The sequence below is a fragment of the Mauremys reevesii genome, linkage group 13 (genome assembly GCF_016161935.1).
Source record: "Mauremys reevesii isolate NIE-2019 linkage group 13, ASM1616193v1, whole genome shotgun sequence".
In the NCBI taxonomy this organism is placed as follows: Eukaryota; Metazoa; Chordata; order Testudines; family Geoemydidae; genus Mauremys; species Mauremys reevesii.
Window position 1 is genome coordinate 30292301 of NC_052635.1, and position 18079 is coordinate 30310379.

Consider the following 18079-nt stretch of genomic DNA (forward strand, 5'->3'; position numbering starts at 1 on the left):
TTAACCCTGCAGGCCACACCTGGTGGAGAGTTGGGCTTGATTGAAAATGACTAATGGCTGATAGGGGGGGGGGGGCATGACTAAGGTATACAGCTGGGATGTTTGTGGTAGGAGGGGGCTGTAGTGTGGAAGGTGGTAGTTAAACTGTGGGTTAAAGAGGACACCTAGAGAGAGAAGCCAGAGCAGGATCCTGGCCCTGGGGATAGGGTTTACCCAGAAGCATGGAGAAGAAAGCCTGTGGGAGGAGCAGCAAGGTGAAAGATTGTGCAGACCTTAGTTTCAGATTATAGAGTCCCTGGATTAGAACCCAGAGTAGCAGGTGGGCCTGGGTTCCCCTACCAGTTGCTGGGAAGCAGCACAGGACTGTGGGAGATGCCACCTTGCCAGCTGGTCCAGAGGGACTCTGTTGCTGTCAAAGAGGAGGACTCTAGTGACCTGCCTGGAGGGCTGAGTCACAAAGTGGGAGTAACCTGAGTCCAGAGGCAGAGTCCATGGGGTGAGCAGCCGAAGGAGGGGGGCATCAGACTGATTGAGAGCTAATCCCCAGAGGAGACTCAAGGAGGCATCCCTGTGGTGAGCGTACCCCCATGATACTGGCATAGCTGGGCTCTCTACAGATCTGCCTTGTTTCCTGTGTGGCTTTTGGGTTTCTAGGTCACGTTCCTTGGTAACGTCATCAAAGGGGAAAAAAATAACCAATTTGTCTTTCTAAATATAAAAGCACTCCCCCTCAAGCCATGTTTGAGTCCCCGGCGCTGGTCACGGGGTCAGACATTGAGCTGCCTGTTCTGCTCTCCATTAGCATCAGCAGGCTGAGCTTCCTCCTGGGAGCGGCTGGGAAAACAGCCACTCAGACTGACAGGCCACCCAGAGTGATGGAGGGTCTGAGACAGCCAGGCTGGCCCAGGGGTTTCTGCAAATGCAGTGCTCATCTCTGTCCCTGTTTGGGGCCTGACCCAGAGCCCACTGCAGTTGAGGGGAGTCTCTCCATTGGCTTCAGTGGGCTCCAGAGCAGGCCCCCTGGTGACTGTAATGAATTTAGTGGTTCTCCCCTCTCCCCCCCCCCGCCAATGAAGAGCCTTACACCCAGCAGATGGGGGTTAGTTTACTCACAAAGGCAAGTGGTGCTGGTGGGAAATTGTGCTAAAGGAACCCAGCAAAGTTCCGGGCTGGGGGCCACCAGGGGTGGGGATGCTCCACTGCCCCTGCCCAGGGGCCCTAAGGGCAGGGTAGGAGAGACCAAACGGGGCTCCTCTGGGCTCAGCGAGAAAGGGTGTGGGGTCCTTTTGGACTCTATGGGTCACAGCTGCTTGGAAGCTGCCCCCTTGGAGACAGTACATGGCAAAGGCACCCAGGCTGGCATGAAGCAGCTGGTCGGTGAGGGAAAGGCTGCTGCGTGGGTGATGGTGGTGACAGGGATGATGTGGCCCTTTGTGGGTTGCTGGAAAGCCAAGCAATAGGCCAAGCCTTCCTTGTGAGGCTAAAGTGAGCTGGGCTGGGCCTGGCCTGGCCTTTGCTGCGCTGGACTAGACAGGGTGCTGTCTGGGATCTGGGCAGATCAGTGTTCTGTGCACCATGCGCTGCAGAGGCCTCTGCCACAGATCCTCAGCTTTAACCCAGCCCCACTGGCCTTGCTTTCTGGAAGCTTCTAGAGTAAATCTAGCCAGAAAAGTCCAAGTGGGAACAGACCCTCTGCAGCTGTAACCCCCCAGAAACCGGAGGTGGCAGGTACTCCCAGCACTGTCCCTTCCTGTCTTTGAAAGCAATCCCTTCTGTCCCATTCTTCATGGGGCTGAAGCCAGCAGAGGGGTGCATTGTACCACACGTTTCGCTATTAGAGTCTTCAGCATCAAGAGCAGACAATACAATTATGTGAGTGCCTCTCCCTCCTCCCACCCAACGGGCACCACCTGTCCCAAACCAAGCCATTAACAAACAGGACTGGCAGCTCTGGAAAGGCACCAGCATTTCTTGTTCATGGCCAGGGTAAAGGTTCATTCTTTCTTTGTAGAAGCCAGGCCCCCTTTGTAACATTTAGGGATCTGTAACCTGTGGCAAGGAGCTAACTTTGCTAACATTTAAAAAGCAAATTGAACCAAGATTTCCCTTGAGAGCCTCTTGTTCCATGAGACCCAGGGACGGACACCCCCCCATTCCCCCGCTGGCATCGATTTGACACTGGTGACTGGTCCCTTGAGTTCAGAGGAATGACACTGATTTACATCAACTGTGGCTCTTACCCATTGTAGTTAAGTGCAGAAAATAGCTATTCTAGAGCTCCTCTGCCCGCCTGTAACCACAGGGAAATGCTAACTCCCTCTCAATGAATGGGATTTGCTCACTTCTAATGCTCTGCAAGGGTGTCATATCTGCACTGGACACAGAGACAATCATCTTTCTCAAGTGCAAAAGTAGCGTCTGGGCAGCCCAGGTGCCTACAGAGACGGGAGGAGTTTGGGAAACCTCCCAAAGATTTGAAAAAACAAACACAACCTGATTTTAGGACATTCCTTGACCTGTATTGCTGCAAAGCAGGAGGCTTTATCACACAAACCCCAACTCAGCATTGCTCAGCTGCTAGGTTAGTTGTCCTATTTCTGTCCAATGGCAACAAGTATTGTGCAAAGCTTAGCAGGAGGGCGGGTAGGGATGGAATGACACTGCAGTGCTATTCCACACTGAGTGTATGAAGATGTGCAGGCTGCTTTTGCTAAAAGTTAGCCACCTACTTGCGCATGCAAGGCGTGTGTGTAATTGTATTTCTGTGCACTGTTAACACATCTGTGCAGATTGGGTCATTGGTTGTGCCGGTGACCAGAGCTGGCCATCTGTGTTTGCAGTGACCTGAGTTGCAGGAAATGCCTGTGCCAATCAGCCTGCAATTGCTTAGCTATAGGCCTTGAAAATCTGCCCTTAATGTTATAAATGAATTATACGCCAATGGGAATCCTGTGCTTGCAGGCCCTCCACTGGAGCAGGCCAGTAAGCATCATGTTTGAGCCACTGTTGCAGTATGGCCAGGGGATCAAGGGGAGGGGCACCGGGAAGGTCAAAGCTCTAAAAATTGTCTTGTCGCCACAGCCAATATATGTTTCTGTGGCCTCAGCTGAAAAAATTGCATGACGTTAACCTTCAATATTGACGTCTAGGGCTGATTTAATCACCCTGCAGCCACCCGGGATCAGGCAAAGCGGGTTAGAACTAACGGGGAAAGCGACAAGACTACACCTGGGGACGCATTAGAATGAATAGGTGGTGGTGGTGGTGGTGGTTTTAAACTGAGACGTTCTGATTTGAATTTATTGTCATCCACAGTGCATGGTCTGGGCTCCCTGTCAAGCCTCCTTCTAAAGCCTGGGCCCAATTGCTATCTGAGCTCTCACCATCTACTTGTGAGTGAACCATTGCTGCAGGGGCTCCTTGGCTGTGGAATCTGCTTCCCCTTTTATGGGCCCTGATCACCATAGTATCTGTGCACCCTGATGCTTGGGAGAGGGTGTTTCCCTGGAAACCAAGCAGAGCCCTGTAGAGAGGAGACTCTTCATGTAGAGGCCAAGGATGCTGTTTTAATAGGCAGCTTTCTTGCTGTAGAAACAAAGGCAGTAAATATTGAGCTGTATCTTTGGGTCTGGCTGAGCTGGGCTCCGTGTAGGACATGAGGAGCTGGGAAAGGTGATTCTGTTCCCCAGATCCCAGGGTGGGCTGGGGACTGGCCCAGCAGGGACCACTCTGCCTGAGTGTCGCATTCCTTCCAGCTCCTTACACTGGTAGAGAGGAGGGAGCTTAGAGTCAGTGCCATAGAGCCAGCTCTCTGCCACACCAGAATTCCCCTCTCAGCTACCAGAGAGGGGGACTGAGGACTTGGTCTGTTGCGTTTGAGTTCAGCAGTACAGGGAGCTGCCCTGAGCTCAAGCCTGGAATCACTTTGGGTGCTAGAATGTTGCAGATGTCTGACCCGGCAGGAAATATAGCAAAAGCTGCAGACCGAGGGATCAAATGGGCACACCAAGGGGTTTCCTATTAGGGTTGCTATTAGAAGAGCTCCTGGCTGAGTGTTAATCACATAGATATTTTTCTTATCCCAGGTGCTCTAGTTTGAAATTGAGTATTAGCTGGAATAGTGAAATAAATATATATTTAAAAGACTGGTTTTTGGAGGACATGGTGGATGTGTCATCATTTTAAAGGTTTAAGAACATAATATGGTCACAAATCCAATGAATCCCAGGTTATCGTATCTGTGCAGATGAATAACCTAGGTGCGTAGTTTCTGCAATGAGATGTCCCAACTGGCCATCTGTGCACACAGCTAGGGTAGTGCACACAGCTGCTAACTAATTCAAAGGGATTGAATGTGCATGTGCACACTTGTGCCTGTGCATGTGTGAAAATCTGGGCCTAAAACCCCTGCCAACACCTGATTTTCATTCAGCTGTGGGGATGGCAGCTCTCAGCAACACACCAACGTAGGATCAGCTGCTCAGAGGGAAGAATTGGACGAGAAACAGCTGTTTAGTCCTTTCAAATCCACTGCACGAAGGACAACATGGGGTGCATTGTAAACTGGTTCCAAGAGAGACATTGAGGGATGAAGGTAGCTAGACACTGATATTATTCATCAGAGTCTTCCAGTATCAAGAAATCAACATCGCTGTGATTCAAGCCTCACTCCTTCTCTCAGTGAGAAGTGATCACTGATGAATTCCCCTTCTGCTCTGGGAGTCCACCAGCTCCTGCTACACAATACAGGAAGGGGTTTCCCTTCACTCCTTAAATATTCCAGTAGCAAAATGTATTTAAAGGTGAAAACTGTGTTAATTGAAAGAATTATGCAAATAATTAAAAAGCATGTAAAGTAATTTTATATCTATGCATGGAATGCAAACTGTATATTTTATTAAAGATCCAAGTGACCCACTCTGCAACCTGGTTCTTTCTGGGGCAGCTCAGAGCTTTAATGTTATGCAAAATTAAATTGGCTTGTTTGGGCTGGGACTGTTAGGTTGGCTGAAACTTCAATGGCCGGGGGCAAACTTCCTATTTCCAGAATGACTTCCGATGGACACAGCAAACCAGAATGTTCATGGCAATGCCCTGTTGTTTACCACATGGTACACAGGTCTGAATCCTGATTTGCAGAGAGAGGGTGGTAGAAGGAGGGTGCCTGTGATAAGTGCCTTTAAAAGCAGCCTTAGGATTTGTGAGGATTTATAAGGGAACGTCAGTGGGCTGGAACAGAGTGAAGTGTCTGTTGCTGGCACCCAAACAGCTTGGAGGATCTGGGCTCTAGCCTTGACTGGGTTAATTCATCATCATCTTTTTTTTTTTGTGTGTGTCCTCATCTTCTTGCCTTCCCCCCTTTCTACAGACACACCACGCACCCCAAGCTGTTGGGCTGAGAAAAGACACATCTAGTTCCATAGCATAGATATACCTGTAACACGGAGTTAACACCCTGAGAGCTCTCCTAGGCATCTTAAGTAACTGTGTCTCTCCCCCTGCCTTTCCCCGGAAGGCTGGCTAAGGGACCTTATGCATTGCTGAGAGACTTGGATTTTACCTTCTGGTAAATGTAGGATCACACACCCCACCATTAATTTACACTTACTACACAGCCAGTTTAATGAACTATCTTCAGGGTATGAAATCATGGATTAGCAGTTCCAAAGCCTTGTGAATAGGAGTGAACGTGTGCCAGGCAACTAACTGGGTGTGAGAAATGCATAGAAAGGATCCTTAACATTAATTTTTAATGGTGCATTTCCTAGGCATAAAGCAAGCCCCATTTGAACTCTGGCTCCCTCATGCCATGAAAAGGCTGTTCTGACTTCACAGGCCTCTCAGAAGCTGTTGGAAACAAAGAAGCAATTTGCAGGGTTGTGTTTTAAGAGGCTGCGTGCTCCTGAGGAAGGGACACAGGATCCGTCACACAAGGAAGCAGAAGGGCAGCCACTCTCTTTTCTATGAAGGGGTAGCTCATGGAAAATCCCAGGTCCCAGACAGGCTGCCAGGATGCATGTTGAGTGTTGCAAGCCAGGCCTTGTAGCCACCCTATCAAAGATGAAAGAGGCTACAAGCCAAGCTGTGTAATGCACAGGCTGCATTAGGTCACCCCTGCTTTTAACAAGAGTTAGAAAACCCAACGTGGTCCACCTTGCTTATAGGTCTGGAATAATGACCTAGCACTCAGTGCTTTATACCCTCCGAGAACTGCACAAGCATCAAATCGTTAATCCTCACAGGTCATTGGATGGTGCAGCTATAGCAACCCCACTTTGTAACTGATATATAACAGTCCACTAGGAATACCCTCCTTTTGGGTTGGTCTGCTACTCATGCTCTGCAGTGCCCGCTTGCCGGCTTTCACAGGAACTTTTCCCCAGCATACCTTTTTGCTGCTGGCATTTATAGCTGGCAGAATCAATCAGCTGTATCTCTGAAGTAGCCATTGCTGCTGTCCAAAACCCACCCTCTTCTCCTAGGAGACTCTGTGCATTGCCATTGACTCCTTGTCCTTGAAATGTCCCAGGCAGACAGCTCAAATGACAAACTCGGCTGGAGTGGTTCCTGATACTCTGACAGGAAGGAATTGCAATGTATAGGGAAGTGTTGGCCTCTCCTGTTTAAAGAGTTATCAAGCTGTCTTTTGGGCTAGAATTGACCAAATGATTAGCAACAAAGCGGGATTTAATTTCTACCTACTTAACAGCTAGAAAAAAAATAATCTACAAATTCCAGCCTGCTGTGCTCTATGAAATGACAATGCTACCCTGTCTTTCTCAGAGTTTCTAATGGAAAACCTGTCTGAACCCTAGTTGTAGAGCAAAACCAGTAACACCTGGGGCAAATTCTGCGGCCCACAATTGAGCAAAACCACCATTGTCTTCAAAGGGCACTTTGCTCAATGAAGAACGAGACTGAAGGATTAGGATGATTTGAGCCTCTCCAGCTCTTTGTGACGATGCAAGGAGTTGTACAGTATTACTAAGTAATTATATCAGGAGTGGAAGCCTATTGGGAAATCCAAATGGCTAGCACATGAGAGAAAACTTGTGGTGCTGGAGTTTGTCAGAGCTGGAAAGAAGTTGGAGCATGAAGGTTGGACTGTGTCACTCAAATTAGTGATCATAGCCCATTGTGTTACCTGCTTCACTGCATGAATCCAAGTGCAAAAGAAGGCTGCAAAAAACGGCTCTAGGATTGAAAGCATAATTTCTAAGAACAATAGCAGACTCCTTCGCTTTCCTGGGGCCCCTTCAGGGAACATTGACATGATGGTGTGGTCTTCATAATATTGCTAATCAAATTCCCTAATCACTTTTCATAAGAATGATTGTATTTGTAGGTAAATCAATTAAACACTTTATCAAGTTGTTGCTACAAAAGCTGCTCTCCAGGCTGAGAAAAAATGATTGATGCTATTGATTAGTTTGCCTTGAGATGATGATGAAAAGGTAATCTGATTAAGTGTTTTCTTCTAGCTAAAGGTTATAAAACTAAGAATAAAAGGAGAATTAATTTAATTACCTGCTTTTATCTCTGTATTCCCCACCTCCAATGTTCAAAAATTATGAGTCAGGCCCCTCAAAAACTCATGAGATTAAAAACAAGCAAATCCCACACATTTGGGGTTATTTGGTTTCTGGATTTTTGAGCCTTCAGTTGGGTCACAGCATCAGACTTTTCTCTACAGCAAGGAGGGCTAGAAACTCTTTAATATGAAAGCTGAGATTCTCTTAGTCACGTCTAAGTCCTGGGGTTTTAAGGAAAACATCAGGTCTCTCCAGCCTTGTGATAAAATTATGAATTAGCCATACTAATATAGAAAATTCTGCTAAAGGAAAATGTTTTTGCAGTTTATTTGCTTTATGCATTTGATAGCATTTTGTGTGTAGTCTGTCGGATGTCTCTTGTTTTTGTGAGCCTTTCACACAGCTAGGGGGGAGTGCAAACATAAAATAAATAGGAAAATTTTATTGTAAAATCACAACAGATGGTAGGGAGGACACGGGTGGGTGCAGTGCTCATTACAGCTTGTTTTTGCAATGTGCATATACTGGAATATCCTAGCGATTCTGGTAGAGCTCATGCAGATAAACAAGTAGCTCTTTGCAGATGAGTGTGTTCTGTAGCGGAGTCGATTCACTGTGCATGCAGAGGAAGAGCCCATTTTATACCATTGTCCCTAGCTCAGGACTCTAATTTTGTAAAAATTGTATCTGTTTTTTAACTAGCTCGTCAGTGGTGGTGTGTTGGAGATGGCTGAAATCCATGCCTGTAACACTGGGGTCTTTTTTCGTTTCCATTGCTGTGCAATACATAAGATTGCATGAGAATATAAAAATGTATTTGAGAAACAGTAACCTTCAGGAAGAATCTCCAAGAGAACATCTTCGGATGCACTGGAAAAACGTTCAGTTCTCCCACAGTTCATTTACTGTTTGTATATTTTTCCCAGTATTTTTGTAGTCTTATACAATTCCATGGTATAGATTTTAAATCAGTATGTTGTCTCCAATAGTGGCTTTTTGGAGCCCAAGAAACAATGTTATACTTTAAATTTTGCATTTACTGCGATATAGTTTTAATACAAATATTGACTCATTCTTCTAGTGTTAAGGGAATCCTCCCATGTGCATGTTTGCATGTCCAGTTTTATATCCATGACATGAGTAATTGCATTATAAGCATCAGTAACAAATGTAATTAAAATTACTCTTAACATTTTTGACTAGATTTAAAGTTATCCCTTTAACTATCTCCTTTGAGGTTGTTGGATTGACCGTAGGATTAAGCTACTAAGGAACCTGGCTAGGAAGAATTTTGAGCTATTGCGTATAAATTTTCAATACAGAGAAAAAGCACAATGACACTAATACAATAAAGGGAGCACACAGAGCGAGACACTGCGTTCCAACAAATATGCGTGCAACCAAATCATGAGTCCATCAAGATGTTAGTTCCAAATCATAGAACTGGAAGGGACCTCGAGAAGTCATCTAGTCCAGTCCCCTGACCTCATGGCAGGACTAATTATCTAGATGGTTCCTGACAGGTGTTTGTCTAACTCGCTCTTAAAAGTCTCCAATGATGGAGATTCCACAACCTCCCTAGGCAATTTATTCCAGCGCTTAACCACTCTGACAGTTAGGAAGTTTTTCCTAATGTCCAACCTAAACCTCCCTTGCTGCAATTTAAGCCGCTTGCTTCTTGTCCTAGCCTCAGGTTAAGAAAAAATGTTTTCTTTCCTCCTCCTTGTAACAAACTTTCTTATTAATAAGTGAAAAATTGGTAAGTCTTTGGCTTATTTGTAGCAGGATCATAGCTATCATTCACGGAATATAGGAAAGTGGAACGTAATTCTTATAGTTCAACTTTTTCAATGATCAGGACATCCCTCACTTTAACAATCCACTTATTAAAAGGAGGGAGGCTCAGGGCTATGCCATTCAGCTGCATTGACCAACCCAGAAGCCGGCAAAGGATGCTGCAATAAAGGATGGTGATGGGGCTTCTGGTATCTATGCAGCCCTAGCATATTTATTTTATGGGGAGCGTGGTGAAGTGGATGGGCTGGGAGTGCCAAATTCTATTCATATTTGAAACAAAAACTGGCTGTCTGCTTGGACTTTAACCACTTAACAGGGATTTAAATCAATTTGTGCTTAGAAGTGGCTGACTGGCATTTTGGGAGGTTGAGGATATTTCTGCTGATGTTGCTTTTTGTGTTTGTTCGCCAGAGCAGAGGCGAGTTTTGTTCTCCTTCTGGCACAAAAATAGCTGGATCCAAGAGGAAGATGGAAGTGTTGTCAAACATTGTTTCTATAGCCTGATTCTAGCCTTCGTGCTGGTAAACGAGCAAAAGGGATGAAGTGAGACTGGAGGCACTGGAGAGATGGCTGGGAATAGGACCATCCTGTGGCCCCCAATGAAATGCTGAACTACCCAGGTCAGTAGCTGAACCAGGAGACCTCGGCTCTCATCCCATCACAGAACTCATGTGTACGACTTCCCAGCTCACTATTAGAATGTGGCCTCAGGATCTTATCGAAGGGTTAAAGAAAATGAAGGTTTTCCTGTTACGGCAGCATTAACAGTTCTGGGAGTTTACATTGAATTTATACCTCCTCCAAGTCTCACTAAACTGCTAGGTTGCTATTTGTTTTATATGCACAGGAGGGGGAGAGAACTCCCCCCCCCGCCAGTGTTATAACTCCCCACCTTGCTAGATATTTCCCATTTATATGGGACAAAGCTCAGGGGTGATGGCCTAAGTACCAGCCCCTGGCTCATACAGCTTCTTGTGCACTCTTGAACCTTTGCTAGCTATATACTTTGCCATCCAGAGCTATTGTTGCAATGCGCATGATGGTCCTAGATTAACCCTATGCACATGAACTAGTCAGTATTTGAGACACACAACAGTTCCAAGGTGATGTCACTGCTACAGCAGAAGTTGCACAACTCCAGTCTTCATTCTGCCCTTCCAAAGTGTGCCAATAACCTGTGTTCTGAATAGGCCTATGCTATACCCCATCTCCAGGCATTAGTCATTTTGCTGTAGTACCTACAGTGTCCTCCACTCTTCTTTAATTCAGGAATTGTGTTTAAATGCTCTGACCTAATTTAATTTCTTTCAGCATGGCTAACCAAAGATGACTCCTCTGCATCCAGCATCAATTCAATTTCTTCTGCTTCACTTTGTCATCCTTCCAGTATAGATTTTCCACCTGCAGCAGCAGTTCAAGGAAATAGTGTTGAATACAGAGTGCACTGGCAGAGAAGGATGGCAGTGTTTCTTTAATTTACTGCTAACTCAAATTTCAAGCTCCCAGGAATTCTGAGTTAGCTCCCATGTTCTTAAATGTCCCAATATTCAGATACAACCCCCCACCCCAACAATTATTTCATTCAGCTCTACAAGAGATAGAGGAACCACTAGGTTAATGTGTAGTTTATAAACTCTGTATATCTAACATGTCCACCTTCCATCCCCGGAAACTGTAACATGAAACTAAGGAGGACAGACCCAGGTCTTCTGCAGGAGATGAAGTATAAAGCTGGATAAAGAAACTATTCCCCACTCCCAATGCCTTATGGCCCAGAACCACAGAAGAACAAAGCACAGGGATGCTGAGCATGGCCATACTCAGGCTTTGTGGATTCCATCAAGTTAAGATGCCCAAAAGCTGCGTTTGTGCCTACGTGCCCTGTTCTCCCCCTACCCCCTCTTCATTGGAGAGCGGTGCCTGAGAAACGCAGCATACTTTGCAGGCAGCTGCCTAAATTAACCAGGAGGAGATGCTGATGAAGTGTATCCTGAACTCTGCCCCTCTCAAGGAGTTAAGCATCTAAGTCTGGCCTAGAGGGAGGCACCTAGTTTTGCTTGCAGATCATAGCCATGAACCCTTCTCCTGGAGTCAGCCAGCTTAGACATCTAAGGCATTTGAGATAGTGGTGGTCCCCATGCTGCTTCCTTTATAACTTTACCTGGCTAAAGCATTCCCCTGCTTCTTCCACAGCCTGGGTGAGTGCTCATCTTCACCTGGCTTGAGGATCATGCTGGAGCTACAGTGTGAGATGGGTGTCCAGGTGACTTGAGGGAAGCAGTAGTTTGCATGCCCAGAGGCAGAAATTTAGGTGCCTATAGGACTTGTACAGCAAAAATGCAGGTGGAGAGTGTTTAGGTGCCAGATGAGCCAGGGTTTTGTAGCACTGAAAATCTGGGCTTCAAGCACTTAAGTCCCCAGCACCTATGTCTACTTTCACAAAGGGAAAGCATCTTGAAGAGTGAAGTCGTAGGCACAGCACAGGTACAGCAAGCAGCTGGGGCAGTGCAAGGTACCCCTCAGAGGGAATAAGTTCCGTCTCCATACGCACTTGATTTCTGTAGAGACTATAACAAAAGGTGCTAACTGATTTCTGTAGAAAACGTCCAATAGAAACTGGACTCAACTCCCAATTCCTAGGCCACTGAAAAGAGTCTTCCAATGGTTAATTTATGGATCCACTGCTGAACAGGAATAGATGGGAACCAGTTCTCTAGTGGCAACAGGTTCTAAATCTTGTTACCAATTTCTGAACCAACCTGCCCTTAAGAAAACTGCTCTAAAAGATATGAACATTTTTCAATGTTTCTGGTGCTTATTACCCAAGCAAGAAAATTACAGTACTATTAAGACTCTTAAATTCCCCATAAATAGTCAAAGCATTGTGACTTTCATTTAGGGCAGTTTATTTGTCATTTTGAACAAATAAGGCAAGATATTTGAGCAAGATCATTCAAACGAGATCTCCTGTATCAAACTTTAAAGAAATGCAATAAGTCACTTTTCATACATATACAAACTAATGACAATACTAATATATACAGTCAGCTCTTACAAAATAGCATTTCAAGTCAGCACTTTATGCCAGTGTCACTAATTTGTTACAAAAAGTTAAAGCTACAAACTTCACATTATTAAGTCTCACGTAACTGACATCATCAGCATCTTTGCAGGTTGGAAAGTGATGACGACACTTTGTCCAGAACACTTTTCAGTAATGCATATGGACCCATAAAGCAGGTGAATATAATTTTACAATTAAATGAACACATTGCTTAAAAATGTTGCCTGAATTACCTTCCCTCAGGATATAAGCCTCAGTTGTCACAAGCTGGAGGAATTTAAGGAGAGGCTCCTGCAGGAGTTCTGAAAAGGGAAATGTCTCTAGTTAAGATTACAAATTCTTGAAGGTGAAAAAATTCCCATTTTTGTTCAAACTCAGAGTAGCAAATCTAGTTGTAGGCCTCAATTCTTATGGGCATTAAGGCAGATTTAAGAGAAAATTAAACCATTGGACCACGTCTTACTTTCACATATTTGGGTTCTTTTACTGTGATTTTTTTTTTATACCCAACCATTTCAGTGCAAGTTATTTCACTAACACTATACTGGGCTGTAAGCACTAATTATATCAATCAGGTTATGCACTCAGTAAAGTGAAAACTGAAGTCAACCACCCAACTTCAGTGTTTTAAGTAAAATATGGGCATCTCAATGTCTTCCTGTTGCTGAAAGAAGTTGTCTCTATCAATGGTAAATATGGTACAAAGACAAACCATTCCTAACAGAACAGTCTACTTGACATGTAAGCAATGCACTTAGCTTGCTATCAAGTCACTCGTATTGTACATGTGCATCCTGCCAGAGGCAAAATACATATGTACTAGGAGTAACTAAGCCATGAGCCAGTATTTAAAATACAAAAATTGCATCTTGTTACTGGCAGCTTCATTTAAGCAAGGGAATGTAATGAACACTAGCCCTAAAAAAAATCATTTGAGCATCTTTAATAAATATTTTTAAGCGAGAAAACACACACATTGGATGAATTTTTAATAAGTATTGCAGATGGTGTGTTTGTGTCCAGCATTATTAGTGTGCTGTATTGTCAACACAGGCGCTTACTAGCCTGCATGGTTCATTTAAATTGCCAGATTCTTATTACTAAGAGATTGTCATCTACTAACAAAATGAGAGGTTTAAATTATTTAGCTTGTGCTGTGGAAGTGATTTTAACTCAAGTTACTTGGTTTCTTTCAAGATCTTCATGCTAGAAACTTTTGCAATATTTGAGGCTATAAAAAATTATGCCTTCCCCACAGCTGGTTAATGTGGGTACGCATGGAAGATTGTTCCCATGTTGTGCCAAACCACATTGCCGACTGCCTCCCTTTCTTTCCAGAGTCTGCCTGACTAGGCTGCTGAGCTCTTGGAGTCCATTATATTAGCTCTATTTGCAGCTGAGGAATCAACTGAAGCTGTTAAAAGCCAGATCCTCAGGAGTGTAAATTGGCATGACTCCTCCTATGCCAACGGAGCTCACTGATTTACAGCAGCTGAAGGTACAATCCCAAGAAACAAAAGGGTCTAAAACTATAATGCTTCCACCAGCTATGATGGGAACCTTTCTTGTTACTAGAAGCATTTGATTTCAGGAGACATTGATATTTATGTGTGTGTGGTACCAAGGTCTGGTTCAGAAGGATGACATGAAAACTAGTCCCTCTATCAGAGAAAGAAAATAATTGAAATACTTGCTCTTTACAAACAGTTCATCTTATGTGGAATAACTACAAGTTATCCTAAAATCTACAAGTGGATCCTAAAATCGAATCCAACATTAGCTTTGCTCTACTGTTGCCAATGCACAGCACACCCACTGTTAGGTCTCTGCATCTATAACTAGAGATACCTGGATGACTTTTTCTGTTTTGCTCTTTATCATGTCAGTGTAAGTTTATTAAATCATTTCAAGGTAACTTGACTCGCACTGACTGTAAATGTACAATCTGGTGATTGTCCACAAGCCGTTAATACCATGAAAAAGGCAGACTTTTACATAGTGTGTGTTCTGTCTGGGATAACTATTTACCAGTGTGTCCAGAAAAACTGGAAGAGGTTGATCTTGGCCATATTAAATGCAGAACAGGTTAAGTTGGAACTTCAGTCGCCCAACCCATCTGGCATCAATATATTGTTGTTTAATCTTTTGCATAACCTCTCTTTATTTTCAGCTGAGCTTTTCGGCTGTACTTGACCTCTAAGTAAAAAATTATGCAATTAATTTTTCATCTAAAGATGGAAGCTTGAAATTGTAAAGCCCTGTAAATCACCATAATTAGTGAAATATTTTTAAATCCTCTCCTTAGTGGAGCAAAATATCTAACTTCCCAAGAGGGGGTTCACACAATTTTTTAGCACTCCAATGCTAGTAGGAACTAAATGAAGGATATTTCCCAGGATGCAGATGAAAGAGCATCTGCTTTGTTTTACATTGGAACTCTGCTTGGTTTTTGGTTTAAGTCAGTGAGGCTTTTAAACTGCAGAACAGCATTTGATGGAAGCACAGCAACATGCTTAATCTACCAGTATTAATTTATACAGTACACACAAGACAAAACAATGGTCTCAAAAAACACTTGCTTAAAGCGCATGGGATAAGGCATGGGGCTTATTACAGGCTTTTTTAAAAGTAAGATTTGTTCCCTTCCAAAGGTGGGAATAGTTCCTGCATCTTCTTGTCTACTCTTTGCAGTGACCTCTTCAATTTAACACTTTCCACGGTACCTTAACAGTAGTAAGACAGTTAAAATGTTTGAAACTGAGCCTGTACAAAAAAAAGAGATGCAGCCGTTAAACACCACAGTACATATTAAATTCAAAAAGGAAGAAAATGGACTACTGAAAGTTACATCAAGAAAATGAACCAATGTTAGTCTTATTTGTAACTGTTCCCCTGATTTAAAACAAGTTTATTCTAAAAACAGTAACAACTGAAACAATACACTTTCTATTTTAAATATATCCAACATTAAAACATACCATTATCCATCCATCAGGATGTCCCACTTAATGGCATTCCTGAGTTCAGAAAGGTGCTATTGAAAAATAAGTGAGCAGAAGTTTTGCTCCCTACTTTGCTAACACATTTCAATAGAAATCAATCTGCGTAGTAGTCATAAAAGCAAGGTTCTGATTGTTTCAGAGGGTGGACATTTATTCTACCAGTGGCGCTCTCAAAAGTTCTGTTGCCGACGTTTCTTGGCTTCGATGGCATCAAGGATTGGCTGCCGTTTAGACTGATACTTCTGGCGGATCTCTTCAATTTCCTGTTCCATCATGGGATCGAGTGCTGAGAGTCTCCTCTGAAGTTCCTCTACGCCCCAGCTCTTTAACTAGCAGAAAGGAAACAGAATGCATACCAACGTCAGAGCCTGTGCAGGTACCGGACAGAAAAGATCAACACTTCTGCAGGGAATTCTGCTCTGACAGATTATAAAAATTCACACAGCATCCTAACAGTAGGCAGAAAAATGGTTTTGAACTAACCAAGGAAAAACAATAAGGGGTTAATTGAGAAACAAGAGGACAAGTAAGTGACATGCTTGTGAAATATATACATGTCAAATATGCCCATATGTGGGTTACTATAGCCCTCTCCATTTACATAACCTGGAAGCAAGCACCTTTTTCTCTTCATAACCAGGATTACTGCCAATCACCCCCCACGCACGTTCCAAAACTAAGCTGCTTTTTGGAGCGAGAGAGTGGGAATCAAGATGCACATCACAACAGGTGGGCCATCTTGTCTGGGGAGCATCAATTAAGTTAAAACTGAATTACACAATTCCCAGGAAAGCAAAGAGTCAACTTCAAGCTATAATAAACCCTTAGAAAGGAACCTTTCATGATGTGTATGTGGCAAGAATTCCCACCTCATTGTCTAGCTACAAGGAATTAAGAACCAGAGAGAAGTTTAGAAAATGTAAGTTAAAACCAGCTAGGAATAGACCCAAAAAGCCAAACGTCCCAGAGGTCAAACTTAGTGACACCCTACAATGTCCAACATATATCTTTCATCCCAAATCCCAAAGCAGAAATAGTACATTCATCTTCCTTATGAATCAAATCAGATTCCAAGGCCAGGAGGGACCATTGTGATAATCTTGTCTGGCCTTCTGTATAATACAGGCCATAGAACTTCCCCACAATAATTCCTAGAGCAGAGCTTTTAGAAAAGCATCCAGTCTTGATTTAAAAATTGCCAGTGATGGAGAAGCCACCACAACCCTTGGTAAACTGTTCCAATGGTTAATTACTCTCACTGTTAAAAAGGTATGCCCTAGCTCCAGTCTGAATTTGCCTAGCTTCCATTTCCAGCCATTGGATTGTGTTAGATCTTTGTCTGCTAGATTCTAGAGCCCATTATTAAATGTTTGTTCCCCATGTAGGTATTTAGACTAATCAAATCACCCCTTTAGCTTAACAAAGAGAAAGTTAATAGACTGAGCTTCGAGTCTATGACTATACGGTGCGTTTTTTTATCATAATTCTTGTGGCTCTTCTCTGAACCCTCTCCAGCTTAACATCCTTCTTGAACTGTGGGCACCAGAACTGGACACAGTATTCCAGCACTTGTGCCAAATACAGAAGTAAAATAGCCTCTCCACTCCTACTCGAGGTTCCCCTTTTTATGCATCCAAGGACTGCGTAGGCCCTTTTGAAAACAGAGTCGCATGGGGAGCTCATGTTCTACTGGATTATACCCATGTACATTTTTTTGAAGTCACAGGATGGAGGACTCTACCCTGAGAAGCAGTATGGTCTACATTCTTTGTTCCTAGTGTGATAGAGCCAGGCCAGTTGGGAACAGCAGAGTAGTAGAAGGGAGATATACTGGCCACTGGATAAGCAGTTTTCTGTTCCCTGAGTGACCAGAGCAGGGGCTGCTCCAGGCTAATGAGAACACCTGACTCCAATTAACCTGCTAAGAGTCAGGTAAGGCTGTTAATCACCTGACTCTAATTAAGGCCCCTCTGATGCTATAAAAGGGCTCACTCTAGTCAGGCCAAAGGGAGCCAGAGGAGAGGAACTGGGAGCAAGAGGTGTGCAAGAAGCTGAGAGTGAGTAGGCACACTGCTGGAGGTCTGAGAAGTACAAGTGTTATCAGACATCAGGAGGAAGGTCCAGTGGTGAGGACAAAGAAGGTGTTGGGAGGAAGCCATGGGGAAGTAGCCCAGGGAGTTGTAGCTGTCGCGCAACTGTATCAGGAGGCACTCTAGACAGCTGCAGTCCACAGCGCCCTGGGCTGGAACCTGGAGTATCAGGTGGGCCCGGGTTCCCCCCAAACCTCCCAACTCCTGATCAAACACAGGAGGAATTGACCTGGACTGTGGCTTCTACTAGAGGGGAAGGTCTCTGGGCTGTTTCGTGACCCACAGGGTGAATCTGTGAGGCGAGCAAATCAACCAATAAGCACAGGACCCACCAAGGTAGAGGAGGAACTTTGTCACACTAGATGTATACATATAGCTGTGTCAAGACACATTGTTTGCTTGGGCCTTTACCAGAGATCTAGGTAGTGTGTGTCAATGATCTGTCCTCTTCCTTATTTACCACTAGGGTTGCCATCTTTCTAATGGTTGGTAACTGGACCCCCAAGGGCCTGCCCCTGCCTCACTTCTCCCCCACAAGGCCCTGCTCCCTTCACCTCTCCCCCCGAAAAAGCCCACTTCAGTCATTCGCTCCTC

The 18079-nt window shown here is 44.2% G+C and overlaps 1 protein-coding gene and 1 long non-coding RNA gene across 5 annotated transcripts in view; one reads left to right on the forward strand and one right to left on the reverse strand.

Annotated features, from left to right (window-relative positions):
• The first annotated feature begins 86 nt into the window (after positions 1-86).
• On the forward strand, positions 87-11830 carry LOC120380434. 3 transcript variants are annotated; one of them, XR_005587772.1, is made up of 4 exons: positions 87-573; positions 1764-1872; positions 3316-3392; positions 4433-5000. It is a non-coding gene; the product is annotated as an uncharacterized LOC120380434 (long non-coding RNA). The 3 variants fall into 3 exon arrangements; XR_005587771.1 differs by lacking the exons at positions 1764-1872; positions 3316-3392; positions 4433-5000 and adding exons at positions 9741-9949; positions 10641-11830; XR_005587770.1 differs by lacking the exon at positions 1764-1872 and having other exon boundaries at positions 4433-4999.
• Positions 11831-12214: 384 nt separating this feature from the next.
• STK4 (serine/threonine kinase 4) overlaps positions 12215-18079 on the reverse strand; it is a 74159-nt gene continuing 68294 nt past the window's right edge. The window contains exons 11-12 of one of the 2 annotated variants that reach the window (XR_005587769.1): positions 15372-15724; positions 12215-12695 (exon numbers count right to left, since the gene is read on the reverse strand). Coding sequence is in view for 1 of the 2 variants with exons in the window: in XM_039498189.1 (XP_039354123.1) it covers positions 15566-15724 (159 nt within the window). In the remaining variant the exon portion in view is untranslated. Of the gene's footprint in view, positions 15725-18079 lie in introns of both variants that reach the window. The other variant, XM_039498189.1, reaches the window with a different exon arrangement.